The following is a 16585-nucleotide window of genomic DNA, read 5'->3' as shown; positions in this document are numbered from 1 at the left end:
TTAGGCTTGAGATGCCGTAGTGCCTCAGCCCTGCCGGGGTGGCACAGTGGTTACGGCGCTCGACTACTGTTTCCAAAGATGCGGGATCGAATCCCGGCCTCGGCGGCTGCTTTTCAATGGAGGCGAAAAGAAAGGCGCCCGTGTGCTGTGCGATGTCAGTGCACGTTAAAGAACCCCAGGTGGTCGAAATTTCCGGAGTCCTGCACTACGGCGTCTCTCATAGCCCGAGTTGCTTTGGGACGTTAAACCCTAAAAACCAACCAACCAACCAAGCCGTAGTGCCTCAACCCGAGAGCTCTCAGCACAGAAAACCACTCTAGGATGTGGCTTGCTGACTGCCAAAGCGTGCCCCTGCAGAGGTGAAGACATGCTTCGCTGCATTGCAGTCATGGATACTCTTGGCGTTTCGTTAAGGCATGGCCGGGCTGGAAGCAGCGTTGCGCGCACTCATTGCCCCTCTCCAGCTCGACCGTGGCCAAAGCATTGGCACACAGTGGAGGCGTTGGCGTCAAATCGTCTCCCATTCATAGCAGCGGCAGTGCATGTTCTGCGATTCGACCACTGTTGCTGCGTAACCTTGACGAGGCAATAGCATGCAACATCGACCTATGCTGTTTATTTTAATGGTGTGCCATGGCTTAAGGGCTAAACAGGTATCTCGATTACCGTATTTACTTGCTTAATGACCCCTACCCCCTCCCCTCCACAGTCACTTATGCTGCTGAGAATTAAAAAAATAATAATAAATAAAAATACGCTGAAAGCATGTTCCTTCCTTGCGCGCCGCCACCTTCACCATGGTCAGCAGAGAATTTCTTGACAGTGCGCCAAGATGCTGCGCAGCGATAACATCATGGTGCGTTCATCTTCTGATGTTAGCTCCTGCATTGGGTAGGGGGGGGCAATTTGGTAGATTGCCAGTGCCCTTGACAGGAGTGCCAATTGTGGCTCGCTCGGCCCATCCAGTTGCGCAAGCATGGTTTTGAGAAAGTTTGCTTTATCGTGCTGCGATTAGGTTCACTGCCACACAAAACCATTGGAACGAGTGACAGCAGCTAATCGTGGCTGACGGCGTTCTTTCATTGGTGACTGTTGGATGGAAAGATAAGGGGGAGGGGGGGTTACACCCAGCTTGTTCTCACAATAAATTTTTTGCCTGGGCCAGATTTCTTATGGTGTTCGATTAATGTTAAGGTTGAGTTAATTCGAACAATTTTCCAAGTCCCAACGACTTCGAATTAACAAGGTTTCACATTATATGGTTAAAAATGCCACTCTCCCAGTGTACCACTGCCTATTTTCATACACAGTAATTATGTCTGAGGAAAGAGAAAAATTTAGGGCGATCAGTTCGATTGATGTGGAAAAAATGGGAGAGCGCACCCCGGGGCTGCTGGACGGCCCATAGTTGAATGTCCTTGTCTTTGCTTTGAAATACTTGAGATATATATATATGTATATATAATCGAGTTCCTTATAATCAAATCTTTTGTCTCTGCTACCTCTCCTGTACTAGAGGGAAAGGAAGATTTCTCTCTCTGTTATGCCACCTGGCAACTGAGGCAGATGGCTCTTTGGTGTACCAACTGTGGTAGATGTGGGGATGGGTCTCTGAGCAAAGCATTTAAAGCCTGCCATGTGGCAAAGGACTCAGACACATGGCATGCAGTTTTCACCTTCGTGGTATTCTTAACACTTTCTCATTAAGAAATCAAGTTATTAGTGATTATTAGTGTAAGCGAAAACCCAGCAGCCGCCATCTGTCAGTGCTGCAAGGAAGAGAGGAGAAAACTGAGGCAAGGAGATGGAGGGGTCTGTGGCATTGCGGAGGAGGAAGGAGAGAAGGGTTCGTGACACATACAAGAGGGAGCGGGGAGATTGCAGGTTCGGCATGCCAGGGGAGAAGGTTTCACACCTATGTGCGAAGCAAAAAAGCTGCGATGCAAACCTCAAGTTGTGTTCCATTCAGCAAACACTAGAGAGTGGGAACTAAGCAGCTTGAACACAGTTTGCGAGCAAAAAAAAAAAAAAGAATTAGTATCCAGGTTTGGCACAGAACTGAAAAAGTGCTGTGGTTGATGAAGCCAATAAAGAAGGAAGACGGAAGCAGCAATACTAGCCAAGGGAATTATCTGCTCGGCTGATATATTTTACCTGCTGATGTATTTTGGTCACTTTCTTGGATGAAAGGACCCTGAGTGTGGTGTCATGTGGTTGTGTTTGTGCGTGCACGTGCTTGTGTGTGTGTGTGTGTGTGTGTGTGTGTGTGTGTGTGTGTGTGTGTGTGTGTGTGTGTGTGTGTGTGTGTGTGTGTGTGTGTGTGTGTGTGTGTGTGTGTGTGTGTGTGTGTGTGTGTGTGTGTGTGTGTGTGTGTGTGTACACACACACACAAAGAAACTGTTTTTTGCAGGTGGTTCCTACTTATTTATGGTGAAACTTATGGGACAGAAAATGCGAGAATTTTGTTTTGAAATTGGAAAGTTATAAGGGCAACCTGTAGACCATTCTGCAGTGAAAATCTGACATTGTAAGTGTTTCCCATCACTTCAGCATATCTCAGTATCTCAGTAGTCAGTATTCAGCATATTCAGTCAGCAAAATATTCTCAGTAAATATCTTCTCCAACATTTCATACACACAACATCAGCCTGTTCGGATTTATTCAGAACATTTACTAAACTGTGGACTGCTGACTTTAACTGAGTGATGGGGATGGTGGATTTCTTTTCTTGTTACCTAAATGCTTTTACCCTAGCTTTGGAAGCAGGTATGTTTTTCCGCCTGTTTTCATATCACAATGATGAGGGGTAATATTTCAAACTGCACGCTAAGAGTCATGAGTTCTGAAAGCGCTAGCAGTCTGTCAACTCACGGATGCTCTTGCCCACTTGCAGTGCGTGCACCGTTTCTACCCTCTGTCCTTGATGGAAACTGGGCAGGACATTCTGTTTTTCTGGGTGGCACGCATGGTAATGCTTGGCAAGGAACTCACCGGACAGCTGCCGTTCACCAAGGTGGGTATGTTTGCAGGGTTTCTTTCCCCATTGCTGCATACTGTAGAGAACCCCTGTTGCACAACTTTCGGGGGATGTCATGATGCCACTTTATAATCCATGCATTTTGTGATCCGGGTAGAAGTTCCTCACTTTTCATTTCTGTGGGAGTTCTTAGTGTGGTGATGCCACTGCACAAGGAGGCGTTTCAGCATTTGCTAGGCACACTTGCGGTCCCGCCGTCACTGCAAATGTTTTGAAATCAATACTTTAGGCAACATGCCACAAAAACGGCTGCTTCAAATGTTTGAAGACGCCTTGCGACTCATGGCACAAGCATGCCGACAATGTACCACTCTGTTCAAGCCCCACATAGATAAAGGAAAAAAAAACCTTGTCATGATATTGCCTGCACTACAAAGGTGTGGCAGGACCACTGGCAAAACGAAGCAAGATGGCTCGCGAATTCAACTGAAGAGCAGCAACCTGACTGAGCAACAATGCTAGGGGAACCATTTCTTCCACTTTCTGCCATGCTGCCTGAAGACAAAGAATCAGTTATGGAGTGCCGCCTGAACTCAGCATTCATGGTGACAGATAGCCCGCTTATCCCTCATGTGTCGACTTCATTGGACCGCGAGCCAAAGGTAGTCTTCAACCATCCAACCACTCTGTGAACCACAAAGACACGAAAACGAAACCAGGCCTATAGGCACCCCAATGCGTGCGTGTGGTTGCGCGAGCTGTGTTCGAGCCTGAAGCTTCTCTGGTGCATTTTTTTCTTGACATCTGGGTCCGTAAAACACGTAACTTTTAGGTGCTGGTGAATTTTGAGAACGACCTAAGCATTCGCCTTGAAACAGCTGCAGTTACGCACGGGGGCTGCAACTTTGCCCCTTTATGCCCTCTTCCACCAGTAAGGTCGCTCCCGTGCATGTGCATATGATAATCTAAAGCTAGTTGGTTGGTATCAGTTAGGCTCACAGCTAGTTGTCGACTGCATCGTGACAAGGCATTGTTTTTCGACCTGCGAGTGCAGTGTGCCTGTGCGGCGATGGCTCTTGATGGTTATTACCCGCGCAGGCAATCGTTTCTTTGTTCAAAATGACAAGTGCAAGATACTGCTGTTTGGAATTGTCGCGGGGTTTCGCTGTCTGTTTAGATCAGCTAGAAGTTCACAATTTCTGAATGTTCAAGAGGTTCGCGAACTGCACTTCCATAATTCGAACTACTCGCAGGTAGTTATAATAGTTAGTGTGGTGCGAATCAAATTACATCGGATGGCAAATACTATTGAAAAACTGTTCAGGATATTCACACATCCCTAACTATTGCTGACATTCGCAAACACTGTACTATCATATAAAGAAAAAAAAAGGGGGGTGCAGCTGCTAATTCACAATTCTGTGAAAATTGTTATACCTCATCCCACAAGTGGTTTTCAGAACTTTGGACCTACAGTAATCCGAGTCAGTTAGATTGGCACAGTGCTGCGTAAGTTTATTCCTGCACACTCGTCATTCTGTGACTCCATCAATGGGAAAGAAAAAGAAGCAGTTGATATTAGCTGACTGGATGGACACCACGTTTTTTTGTGAATGGCAGCGCAGTACTTCGGATCAGGCCTCCGCAGTGCTGCGTCCATGTGGACTTTCTTCACCACTGAATGAAGTGCTCGTTGTACTTTGCGAGGGAAATGGCAGAACTATCTTTCCAGTTACTGCAATATTTGTTTGAGAAGTAGCTCAACACTGGTCATGTATTGGAGAGACTGTGCTCTTGTAGCCTTGATTGGACTAGAGGGCAGTTGGTTTCACACTTCTGCAAACAACTTGCAAGATGGAGTATAGGTATGATGCATAGCATGCAGTACTGTGCATTGTGGGGCTATCTTTCAACAAATTTTGTAATTTTGTGCACCACTCAACAATTGCCTGTTAAGTGTATACAGCATAGGAGCATTGCAGAAAGTAGAGCTGTGTCTGTAGGTGCATACCTCTTCTTCTTCTTCTTCTTTTTTTTTTTTTTTAAGCCGGAATTGTTTTTTGGTGCCATGGCAAAGTCATGTAGTGTAAAGAAGCAACCCTGCTTGAGTGAACTGCAAGTGACTGTTGTAACGGTCTACACCTGGGATGTTTCAAGACCCATCTTCTGCTGTTGTATTTTTTTTATTTTTTTTTTTTATTGTTCCTGTGATAGTCTGTTTGCTTCTGTGTGTGTATATATGTATATCTCTCATTTCTGCTATTAAACACTCAGTTATGTCGGCACACGTTAATTTGCCCGGTTTTCCTGAATTGTCTCTCACCTTTGTTGAGTTCATTGAGCTGTTTATTGAGGAGCATCAGAACGTTTCAAAGTGCGGACACTGCAGGCTTGCCCTGAAGAAGTGATTTCGCATATCTTGCTTGCCGGACTGCTCCCTGAAGTGACGCAACTTTGCGCATTTTCGGTGCATACAGGTGCTGCTGCACGGCATGATCCGGGACTCGGAAGGGCGAAAGATGTCCAAATCCTTGGGCAATGTCCTCGACCCTCTGGACATTATAGACGGAAAGTCCCTGCAGGTCAGGTCTCATCCTCTTAATTTCAGTGTTTGCTAACCAGTTGCATGGAGTGTGCCAGGAAGTTATAAAAAGGAAAATTTAAGAAGGGTTCCCCAGCTCATGCCCCTAATTACAGTAGGATTAGACCAGTGAAAATGAAAACCTGTGAACAAAGAAAGGAAAGTAGGAAAAGACTGGGGGGTCTCTTAAGCTCCACCTTAAGGGTGTGACGCAACAGCTTCAATGACTCCCACTCACTGGCTCCCCTTGTGGATCCTCGTTCGCATACATGCACTGTAATATTTCCTTGCTCAGTAATCTTTTAATCTGTACCTCTATTGTGCCACACATGGTCATCAGCTTACTGTCATAAAATACTTCATTATATGATAGACCATTCAATATAGATATAATGCAACGCTTTAATCAGCCTGTACAAACGTGCCTGCATGGGCTAGGGACAGCTTGTATAACCTGGGGCCCAAGGGACCTGGACAGCTGCCTTCTAATCTCACCCTCCTATATCTCAAGGTGAAGCCAGGGTTGGAAGCGCTGGCCAATTCAGCCATGTCATGTGGCTTCGTGACGTTACACAACCCAACGACCAGTCAGTGCGGGGCTTTGTGATCTTCCACATGCCACTTTAACACGCAAGCCATTTGTTGGCTTTGGGTTGCAACTTGCACAGGTGGAAAGGGATGTTTGGATGGGGTGTAGAAGGAGAAGCAGGAGCCAAGTTAGAGGCAAAGAGTGTCAAATACGGAAGTAACAACTTTGTGTGTGACAAAGAAGGCTAGCTATGTTGGCTGTAGGGAGTAGTGTGACGGCCAGGGATGAAGGGCTGCTCAGAGTAGCGATGGCGACGACAGGTGACACTACAGGACGCACCTGTGTTGGCGGCGGCGTGTTTCGCACCGGTGTGGGCAGGGTTCTATATTTTCACCTAGCTGCTTTGCTTTCGGTCAGCTAAATCATATTCGTGTATTCTGCATGTACAGTTACGTTTTAATGCTATAACGTTTGTTCACCGAAACAGCGGACGGCGTCATCCGCCACTGTTAGCGTTGTGAGTGAAAATTCAAGAGCATAGCTGACACTAGCTGTCGATATGGTCGCACACTGACTGAGCGTAGGCTGTAGGGTTGCCTTACATTAAGCTTGGCAGGCACCTCTGGCCGCTCCTTCTATGTGTGAGGTTATATCTGAATCAGCCTGCCTGGACGCTTGCATTCACATTCCCCCTAGGCCAAGTTGGCACCTTCATACGGCTTGGTTAAAGCAGGGTTTTATATTTCGGTGGGCAGTCTATGATATCACGTCATACCCTTAAAGGCGGAGCTGAAATATCCCCCATCATTTTTTGTTTCGACTTCAGAAGTTTGGATGGTCCTCGAATGTTACTTGCGGTTTAGTTTCCACTGTCAGCAAGGTAGCACCACATCTTGCGTGGTTTCAAAATAGATTGAAGTGTAGAGTATAACAAATAAAGAAGGTCTCCACAGGTGTAGAATCAAGAGAACAAACAGTAAACGTTAATTTCAAGCAACAGCATGGAAAAGTAGGCCGCCCTATTTAACCCTTCTGAGCTTTGGGGCTTTTGGCGCTCCCTTTGCAGTGCTTTGTCTTTCAACGTTCAGTGACTGTGAAAAATGCAGCTTCGTGATCACAGAACTGGATAATTTTTGCTGTGAGCTCTTTACAATGCGCCTGACAACTAACTTGCTCCAGGTGTACAGTGCTCAAAAACTGCATAAGATCATAAATGCTGAAAGCGTAAAGTTGAGTAGAAGGCTTCCTCTAGCACTGAGACAAGTTGGCGAGCTTACTACCTGGGTATAAAAGGCCTCCTTTGTCGAAATGCTGAGTGAAGGCACTATTGATATCTTGGTCAGCCACCTCTTTGCTGATAGTCAAGGTCGAGGCACATTGCTCACAAGCATATTTGCTTCTGAATTTTCTGGTAACGTATACGGCCATGTAGTGTATAAGCCGACTGTCACTCAATTCAACTACATAGCTGTTGTGGTCGCTGCTAAGACAAGATTTAATGAAGTTGCAGCGCCATCAACATTGCCAACCTCTAGCATGTCCTTGATAATTTCACACATGCCAACAGTGTAGTCACGCTAGGGCCCTGGTGGCTCAAGTAATGCATTAACGAGTTCTCCTTAGCAGTTCCCGGACCTAGGGGGGGCGGGCTTGGTTATAAAAGCTCGAGCAATTTACTTTTACCAGGAACTGACCAGGGCTAGGACATCCCTCTTGATATTTTGAGCCCATAATTTTCAACGCGCTGCTTCGATCGGTGCTCGAAAAAGGGATGCCTTCAATTTACAGGATCTGCATCCACTTTTGTACCCCGGTGCAATGCTCATTCGTGCTTCTGACCCCATGACAAGCTCTTTCCGAATAATACTACAGTGGAACCTTGATTATACGACTTTCAGGGGACCACGCAGTACCGTCGTATAACCCGGGCGTCGTATAATCGAAAATCAAAGAATACCGGCAGTGGTGCGCGGCCTTGTGACGAATGAGTGCTTTGAAAGGAAAGCCTGTGGCAACCAACACTAATTAAATTAACAAAGAAAAATCAGGCATTTGTTTAAAACAAAAAATTTTTATTGCCGTTTTAAAAAGTCTGTAATTTTCTTCTACGCCGTTGCTCAGCTTCGACGCATTAGTTTTCTTTCAAGCGCTGCGACGCCTGCCAGCAGATCGCCAATATCGTCGCACATGCAAGCGAAGTGCCGTCAACAGGAATCCCAGAGCTGCGTGCCTGCCACAACCATTCCACAACAGTTGCCTCCGTGACGGCAAACTTTCCTTCCTTCACGGCTTTCCTTTTGATGCCAAATTTACTTGCATTTAGTAAAGTGCTTTCTTTTTTGTAGTTTTCAACGACGACTCCGCAATGTTGAAGTCGCGATCGATGCTGCCCTTTGTTGCACCTGTCCTTTTCGGTTTCTTCGATAATTCGGAGCTTATCTCCGAGGGTTAGTGGTTTTCGACTTTGCGGCATGGTGAACCACATCATTCAATCACAGCTAAAAATTCCGTAACTAAACTATTTTGTTTCGAAAGACGCAAATCACATTCGGGTAATCGGCATGAGTGGGTTACCAGCAGCGCCGAGCAGAATGATCCAGCCTCCAGGGTGGTTGAGCAGTAACAGTTTTGTATCTCAGAAATAAAGTTTGGCAGGCCTAAAATTTACTTCCCTCTTCCTTCTTAATAAATGTTGCATTATGTTATGCATTATGGACCTGCAAAGTGTCCTTTACTTTCAGTGTCCGAAACTGATAGCTTTTTTATATATATATATATATATATATATATATATATATATATATATATATATATATATATATACTAACATAAATGCTGCTAGAGGGCTGGTTGCTGGTATCCAACGACAAACAAACAAAATAAAATGGCCGTTGAGGCTGCGGTTGCCGTCTGGAACGGTTCGGGTGCATATCTTGATAGGTGGAATAGCGCACACGTGTTATCGACTGGCTGCAGTGCACCTGTGCACCTGCAGAAGGCCTTTTTTTTTTTGACAGACAGTACCAACCAGCTGTCGTACGAAGTGAGGTCCGTCTAAAATTATGTCGTATAATCAAGGTTTTTGCTGCATTATCTCTATGGGGATTTTACCGGGGCAGCGCAAATATTTCATAAAATGTGGGTTGTTGCATGATCGGGGGGCGTATAATCGAGATTCCACTGTATATCTCTCTATTAAGTAAAAATGCCAGCGAGAAAAGAGACATGGAGGGAAACACAACCCACATGAATGCGACAGCAAGTGAAAGCAGCTGCGCCTGGCCTGACTGCATGTCATGCCGTGGCACACCAGCTGCATTGCAGCGCCTCTAGCGGCTCTTCGAATTTTCATCGTGGTTCGCGTTCATCTGACCAAGGCGCGCATATCCTCGCCCGTCACTTCCCCCTACAGCCACTATAGCATAGCCTATCGTGCAATCATGACACCCCACAGTACTGCTCTGACACTCAGCTGCTTGCACTGCTGCACCATTTTTCTAGTTGACATTGAAGCTGAGACATGTGACAGCAGCACTGCCACACCAACGTGGCCACAGTATAGCAGCCTGTAGCACTTTCGTTGTAGCCTTCCTCTTATTTTTGTTGGATGCTTTGTAATACATGTGTACTGTAAATATTCATAGATCATCAATGTATCCGTGCCAGCTCGCTCAGGCACAAGTAACAGTTAAGATCTTTCGCAGTTTCATCAATTTCTTTGCAAACACTGTCAGGGATGTCAGAGAATTGCTAAAAAATTTTAAGTAAGTAAAAGTGTAAGTGGAGAATGTTCAGCCTCCTCCGTTTAGAAGGGCTGCTTCTTCGGAGACTGGGGGGTTCCAGGCAAGGAATCACATTTGGCAGTGTCAGTTGCTGCCTCTGAGGAGCCAAAATGGCACGAAGTGTTGCCTTGCGGTTCGTGTGTGCCATGCAAATCATGGGGGTGCTTCTTGCAGGACATGGAGAGGACGACCAACGAGCTGTACCAACTGGGCTACATTGGCAAGGACGAGCTGCAGGTGGCGCTGCAGAGTCAGCGGCGCACATTCCCCGAGGGCGTGACCAAGTGTGGCAGTGATGCACTGCGCCTGGCCCTGCTGTCGTACGACGTCAAAGGTGCAGTCAAGCAGTGCCATCAGAATCCACAATTCATCCACTTTTCATAAAAAACAGTTTGAGGCTTTTATTTTTTATTTTGTCATTGCTAGCTACCCAAATATATTCTAGTAATAACTATGTGCTTTACGACTCTTGTTTGTTGTGTTTGAGCTAAATATAGGGAGCTGTGCACACTGCCAAGCCGTCTGTGCAGCTTTTGTACTGCCCCTCAGCACCTGTGTACTCAATGCCATTAAAAACAAAACAAAACAAAAAAAAAAAAAAAGAAGTTGTTTTAAAAATGATACACGAAGAGCTGCAGGTATAGTGGCCCAATGCAGCGAGGTGCCCAGGATAAAACTATGGTGTCGGAAAGGTGGAGATTAAGCTTTAAAACTGGCTTGCATAGTGTGCTGTTCTTGGTCATGCATTGAAGCATTGCGGTGTCAGAATGCATCCACTTGCTTGGGTGGAGAAAATTGCATGGGCCTCGTCTGGGCAACTAGTTTGCGTGTAGATTTTGATGCACCCTGTCAGCTTGAATGTGGTTGTGGCAGCAGCATGTGCAAATGACTTCTAGCTTGGTCTGTTCTCACGTGCAGCAAGCAACGTCAACTTCCAGATGAAAGATGCCATCTACTGGCTCCACTTCTGCAACAAGTTCTGGCAGGCAACACGTTTCTTTCTGTCGGCAGCTGAGAAGCTGGGCAAGACACCGCGCTTCGCTCCCCTCTCTGAGGTATGATCAAGTAGAGCAGCTGCCTCCTTGCCTACTAAGTTTTACGCTGTTTAGGCACATTGGAACAACTTTGGAGTGGTTTGCGTGTTTAGTATATCTGGCTTTTACATAACTGTCATGCTGCTTGCTTGTAACAGTTGGCTAGTATAGACAGCTCTTTGATCCGGTTTGTTCCAATTCGTGGCTTCACAAACAAAACCTGGCTCAGAAATCTGCTGCCTTATAACTGCTGTGCACCATCTGAGGTTGCGTCAGAGAATCAGAGAAGCTGCCTTTTCTCAACACATTTCAAAAGACCAATGGACGAATTGTGCAAACTGCATAACGATGGCTTTTGAAAAAAACTTGTAGAGCATGAGATGTAGTTTTCTTGCACTGTCAGCCACCAGCCTAGTGCTTAGTCTCCATGTGTTTATTGAGACTACAAATGAAGTGATTCTAAGAATAATGCACTCTCACATGTCTGCCAGTAGATGTCAGACAGATTGGAGGTAGTTCTGACTATTGCCACTGTTGCTTTTTATGGCACTGACAGCATTCCTTACAGAAGCAGGCCTGGAACCTAATGATGCCTAGTGCGTCGGAGTGTATAATATGGTAACTAAGAGTTGAAGAGGGTATTTCTCTAGAATGAAACTAAAAGGTGGAATAGGAGAAAAGTTTGCAAGCTGGAGTTCTCAAGCTTTTTTGCTTCAAGGAACCCCAACAGCCATCAGTGTGGCCCAAGCATGCCCGCAGTTTTAGCATTGCAAACACATACTAGTGGCTTTCAGCCTGCCATTAGCTATCATCTTGCCTGCCTGATTGGCTCCCATGGGGATCACATATTTTGAAACATAAAGGTTGAGCTTGTGTACAGTATCTCTGTTCTGTCATGAAAGTAGTGCATTTGAATCTGAAGTGTGATTGGTTTCTTGTTGGCACCAGATCAATAAAAATGCTAAATGCTATCAAGAATAAATTTGAATACTATACTGTGGAATCCACTTATAACCATACCAGATGTAACGATGTATCGGTTATAACCATCAAATTATTTAGATTTATCAGTTTTCCCATTGTCCCTGTGTAAAAATAAACCACATATAATGATACGATTATCAGCAACATATCGAATACAGCGATAGAATTTTGACCGCCTGGAAAATATTTACTAGGAAATTTCGTATGAATGTTTGCGAAAAAAATAAAATTATTTGAAGAGAATGACACGAAAAGTGCGCCATCATCATCGCAATCGCTGGGTAGAGAAGGTGGGGAGAAGGGGAGCGCTTGCTTGGCCGCCAGACCGTTGGCGACCGCCATGCGAAGGGTGCGGCCTTATCGCCATCGCCACTATCGCATTATTGTGAAAATAGTGATGACGATGACTGCACCATGGACAACGATGGCAGTGACACCACCACGCCAGCTCCAATGTCTTCACGAAGTGCCTTACAGTCCATCCAGTCGCTGATAGGCTTTATCCATGCTACAGGACTGCCGCACATGTACGCACAACTGGAGACTATGCATACTGAAATAATCAAGCTTCAGCTGCTGCTTAAGCAAGCACGGATTTCCAACTTCTTTAAACGAGAATAAGTTATTTTTATATATACAGCAATAAAGTGTTGAGTGTTCTTTAGTGACCAGCTTTGTTCTATCCGATTGAATCATCGCTGGCAAGTAGGTGCATGCACGGGAAAATGCATGTGTGCTCTTTAGCTTTTTTTCTTTATTTTTTTCGGTGGTCCAGATATAACGATAATCTGTTATAACGATCGGATTTTCCCGTTTTCTCGGTACCATTATAAGTGAATTCCACTGTAATAGCATTAATGCCAATATGAGCCTGTGCAGATCCGCATGTATGCTGATGACTGCATTATTTTTAATGAGATCCGGTCAGTTGACGACCAGGTAGCACTAAACATGACCCTTAACAACATATTCACATGGTGTTGTAAATGGGGAATGAAACTAAACTCGGAAAAGACGGTGTTACTACGTGTTACAAGAAAACATAATCCGTTAAAATACTCTTTTTCTTTGGATTCAGGTCTAATAGCTGAAGTTAACGAATTTAAATATCTTGGTGTGACATTAACAAGCAACTTAAACTGGAACACTCATATCTCTAACACTTGCTCGTCTGCATTTCGAAAACTTTGCTTGTTGCGCCATAAGCTAAAGGATGCCCCTCTCAAAGTTAAAAGATTAGCATACGAAACTTTTATAAGGACTAAATTAGAGTATGCCTGTATTGTATGGGACCCGTATACTGTCACCAACATAAACGCTCTAGAGCGGATCCAAAGGAAAGCCGTCCGTTTCATGTTTTCGCAGTACTGTCGAACAATCTCTGTCTCTACACTGATGCAATCGAATTCAATACCTACCCTTCAATCCCGGCGAAAATTCCTTCGACTGAAATTTTTATACTTATTGTTTAACCATAAACTTGGAATAGATTCTTCACCGTACCTGCTAGTATCGAACACCAGACAAACCCGACACTCTCACCCCCTTTCTCTTACCCCGTACTTTGCTAAGACTAGGTTATTTCAACACTCTTTCTTTCCGCAGACCATCAGTGATTGGAATAACTTGCCAGCTACCTGCCTACAGTCTCTTGACCTGATTTATGACCATGTTTAGCTTTGGTTATGCTGTGCCATTATCTTTTTCATTTACCGCTGTTTGTGCTTTGTTCTGTTCGCATCTTGGTATTATTGCTCACTCGTAATAACTTGTTTGTAATCCACTCCTGCTTGGGCCTCACGGCCTGCAGTATGTACTAAATAAATAAATAAATAATTTAGTCGGAAGTTTTATGATATTTAGTTGATGCTTAAAAAGAGATGTCACATTCACTCCGAAAGTGGCTGCAAAACTGCTGCGTGAATTGTGTCCAACGGGGTTAATGGTGACGTGATATTGGTGTTTTGTGGTATTGCAATGGCATCGCATTCAGGCAGCATATGTGAGGGGGTGGGGATGGAGTTGTTGTTGTTGCCCTCATAAAAACGGCGCATACCCACAAGGGCGATTGGCCGAGGCCAGACATTTTGTTGTTTTGTGCACAATGTTGTTCAGTACTGAAAAAGAATGCTGAAAGATAAACATATGGGGTCTGCTAGACAACAAAGCCAAACTGAGTAGTAAATTTGCCACTGCAGATCCGGTCAGACCTCAGTGTGGTGGATCTCTGGCTCCTGAGCTGCCTGTCGTGCTGTGTCAGCACATGCAACGAGTGCTTGTCAAGTGGGGCTTTGCATCATTTTGTTGCGGCCATCCAGTCCTTTGTGGTCCAACAGCTGTGCGACGTGTACTTGGTAAGACAGAAGCACACTGGTGCTTCCTGATATAACTAATACAAATTTTGTACTCACTCATCATCAGCATAATTCACTATATCTCTAAGGGCTACCAGGTGTAAAAAAGGCAGGGGGAATCATTGCAGTTGATTTTATTTTGCAGACTAATACCTGTTTACATTACTTCAAATAACAATTCCATTGAGAGAAAAAGAAAAAGACTAATATCACAGTTTGACTATCTCATATGGCAAGTGAGCTTACTTGAATGCCTTCAGGAAACATTATGAGATGTCCAGATATACCTTCTTGCTAGAGTATTGACAGTAGTCTATTATCGGATGGGTAACGAGCAGGGTCAAGCTTTAGCCTCACATAATGGTTTTGCTGGACTGCAAGCCCCTTCTGTGATGGACTGAAATGCTATCACGATACGAAAGCACGAAAACGAAACCACGACATTAGATATCCCAGTGTACAGGCTGCACTGTACACAGTGTGTTTGCACAGGTGGTCTTCGAGCCCGCTGTTTCTGTTGCACACTTTTTTTTTTTTTCTGTGTGATCTAAGATGCGTGATTCTAAATGCCAAATTGAGAATAGTCATAGCAGTCGTCACAAAACACAACTTTATAGCGCATCTGAGCCGCAACTTTGCCATTTCACTAGCCTCCGCAAACTGGGCCCCTTCCATACATACTGTGTCTTTTATCGTAGCAATCTGAAATGAAAGGATTGCTTCCGAGTCAGGTCTGCAGCTAATTTCTAACTGCAGTGTGGCATGACAATTAACACTTTCCTGTCCCCGGGAAAAGGGGTGGTTTTTGGGTGGTGTCATTAATATTTTTTTTTCCTTTAACAAACTTATGGTACAGGAGTGTCTATATCAAATTGTAGAGGAGGAATTCCTCTTCACAATGGTATTAGTAACAATCAACATATTTGATCAGTAAGGGATCAAGAAAAGAACTATCAGCAAAAAATTGTAGTTAAAAAAAATGCACAAAAGCATCAAAGTTTGTTGACACAAATTATAAAAAAAGTTTTTCAAAATATATGTTAATTACAACAGGGACCAATGCAACATTGCAGCAAATCCTAGCTTTCTGTATACAGTATTCGCTGAGTTAGGAAAGAAAGCGGTAGTCGAGGTCAACCCCCGGCTGTCCTCTAGCGGAAAACACGACTCTCTGCTGCGCTGCCGGCAGCAAATAATACTACCCAAAAGATGTTGTCACCATGCAGATAACAGTTGTGACCTTCAGAACAGTGATCTCTTCTGATCAGTGCACAGCTAAAGTGGAAATTTTCAGGGGGGGACGCAACACTCATCGGAGCATGGCTGTCGACGTTCTGGGTCGGTTTGACGTAGTTTCGCTGTCATTGCTAAAGTCTGAAGAGCTGAATTCATCTTTCGAGTAATCACAGCTGCTGTTCGCATCCAAAAATGAGCTTTCCGATGCGTCAGCTTCTGCTGAAACGAGTACTTTCTGCGCAGCAGAAGCGCCGATCACCTGACTCCGGAGACCATCTGGACGGGAAAAAATAAAACCGAAACCAAAACTGAAAGAAAGGTTCCTCTATCTCCCACTGGATGACACCTTTTGTCAAGAAGCGCTTTGAAACTGGGAAAATTTGAATCGCAAAACCATGATAGCGGGCTATCGATGGGAATAAGCACAGACAGGAAAGTGTTAAAAAGCTGCATAGTGTACTTCATTCTGTTTTCCAACCCAGAAGTGCACAACGGCCGCTTCGTGTCAGCTTTTGGTAGCCATCAATGCACAATTTTATGCAAGGCCTAGTACAGTATAATCTTGGTGATATGAATCCGGTTGATACGAATTTCGGGATGATACAAATTCACGAAATTCCCTTGCCAGATTGCATTGTGTACAATGTGCAAAATTTCGGATGGTTCGAACAATTTCCCGCGCCACTACGAATAATACGAACTCGTGAACTGCGACCGCAACCTTGAGCACTACACACTGCCTGCATATCGTTGACTCTGCAATTGCCAGCCGCGCTGTATGTGCGCATTACAGGCAGTTTTCGGTGCCCCGTGGCCCGCACCTTGCCGACGTCGCGATTTTCTGTTGGGCTCACGCCGCGAAAAGCTTTCAGCAGTGCGTGGCCCACAAACCACAGACATCGCAACCGCCACAGTTGGCAGCGGCGTACGCGGCGGGTGCGCACGGACCGGACATCGCTGGCTCCGCGATCGCGATCCGCGGCCCGCATGCTGCCATCTCCAGTCATGCTGTACGCGCTGCGAGAAGTGTGCGGAGGTGGGTGGACCATACATCGCCGGCATCGCGATCGTTTTTCATGCCGCGAAAGGTTTACAGCGGCGCACGGC

General features: G+C 45.1%; 1 protein-coding gene across 1 annotated transcript in view; it reads left to right on the top strand.

Moving 5' to 3' along the window:
- The window catches only part of LOC146184149 (valine--tRNA ligase, mitochondrial-like), a 139212-nt gene that overhangs the window by 84093 nt on the left and 38534 nt on the right, over positions 1 to 16585 (top strand). Inside the window, exons 17-21 of the mRNA XM_084609298.1 lie at positions 2895 to 3014; positions 5456 to 5560; positions 10045 to 10204; positions 10789 to 10925; positions 14087 to 14242. Coding sequence (XP_084465424.1) covers positions 2895 to 3014; positions 5456 to 5560; positions 10045 to 10204; positions 10789 to 10925; positions 14087 to 14242 — 678 coding nt within the window. The remainder of the gene's footprint in view (positions 1 to 2894; positions 3015 to 5455; positions 5561 to 10044; positions 10205 to 10788; positions 10926 to 14086; positions 14243 to 16585) is intronic.

This window comes from Amblyomma maculatum, chromosome 7, assembly GCF_055883805.1.
Source record: "Amblyomma maculatum isolate TAMU_Amacu chromosome 7, ASM5588380v1, whole genome shotgun sequence".
Classification (NCBI taxonomy): Eukaryota; Metazoa; Arthropoda; class Arachnida; order Ixodida; family Ixodidae; genus Amblyomma; species Amblyomma maculatum.
The sequence above is the reverse complement of the archived record's forward strand: the minus strand, read 5'-3'. Positions and strand labels throughout refer to the sequence as shown.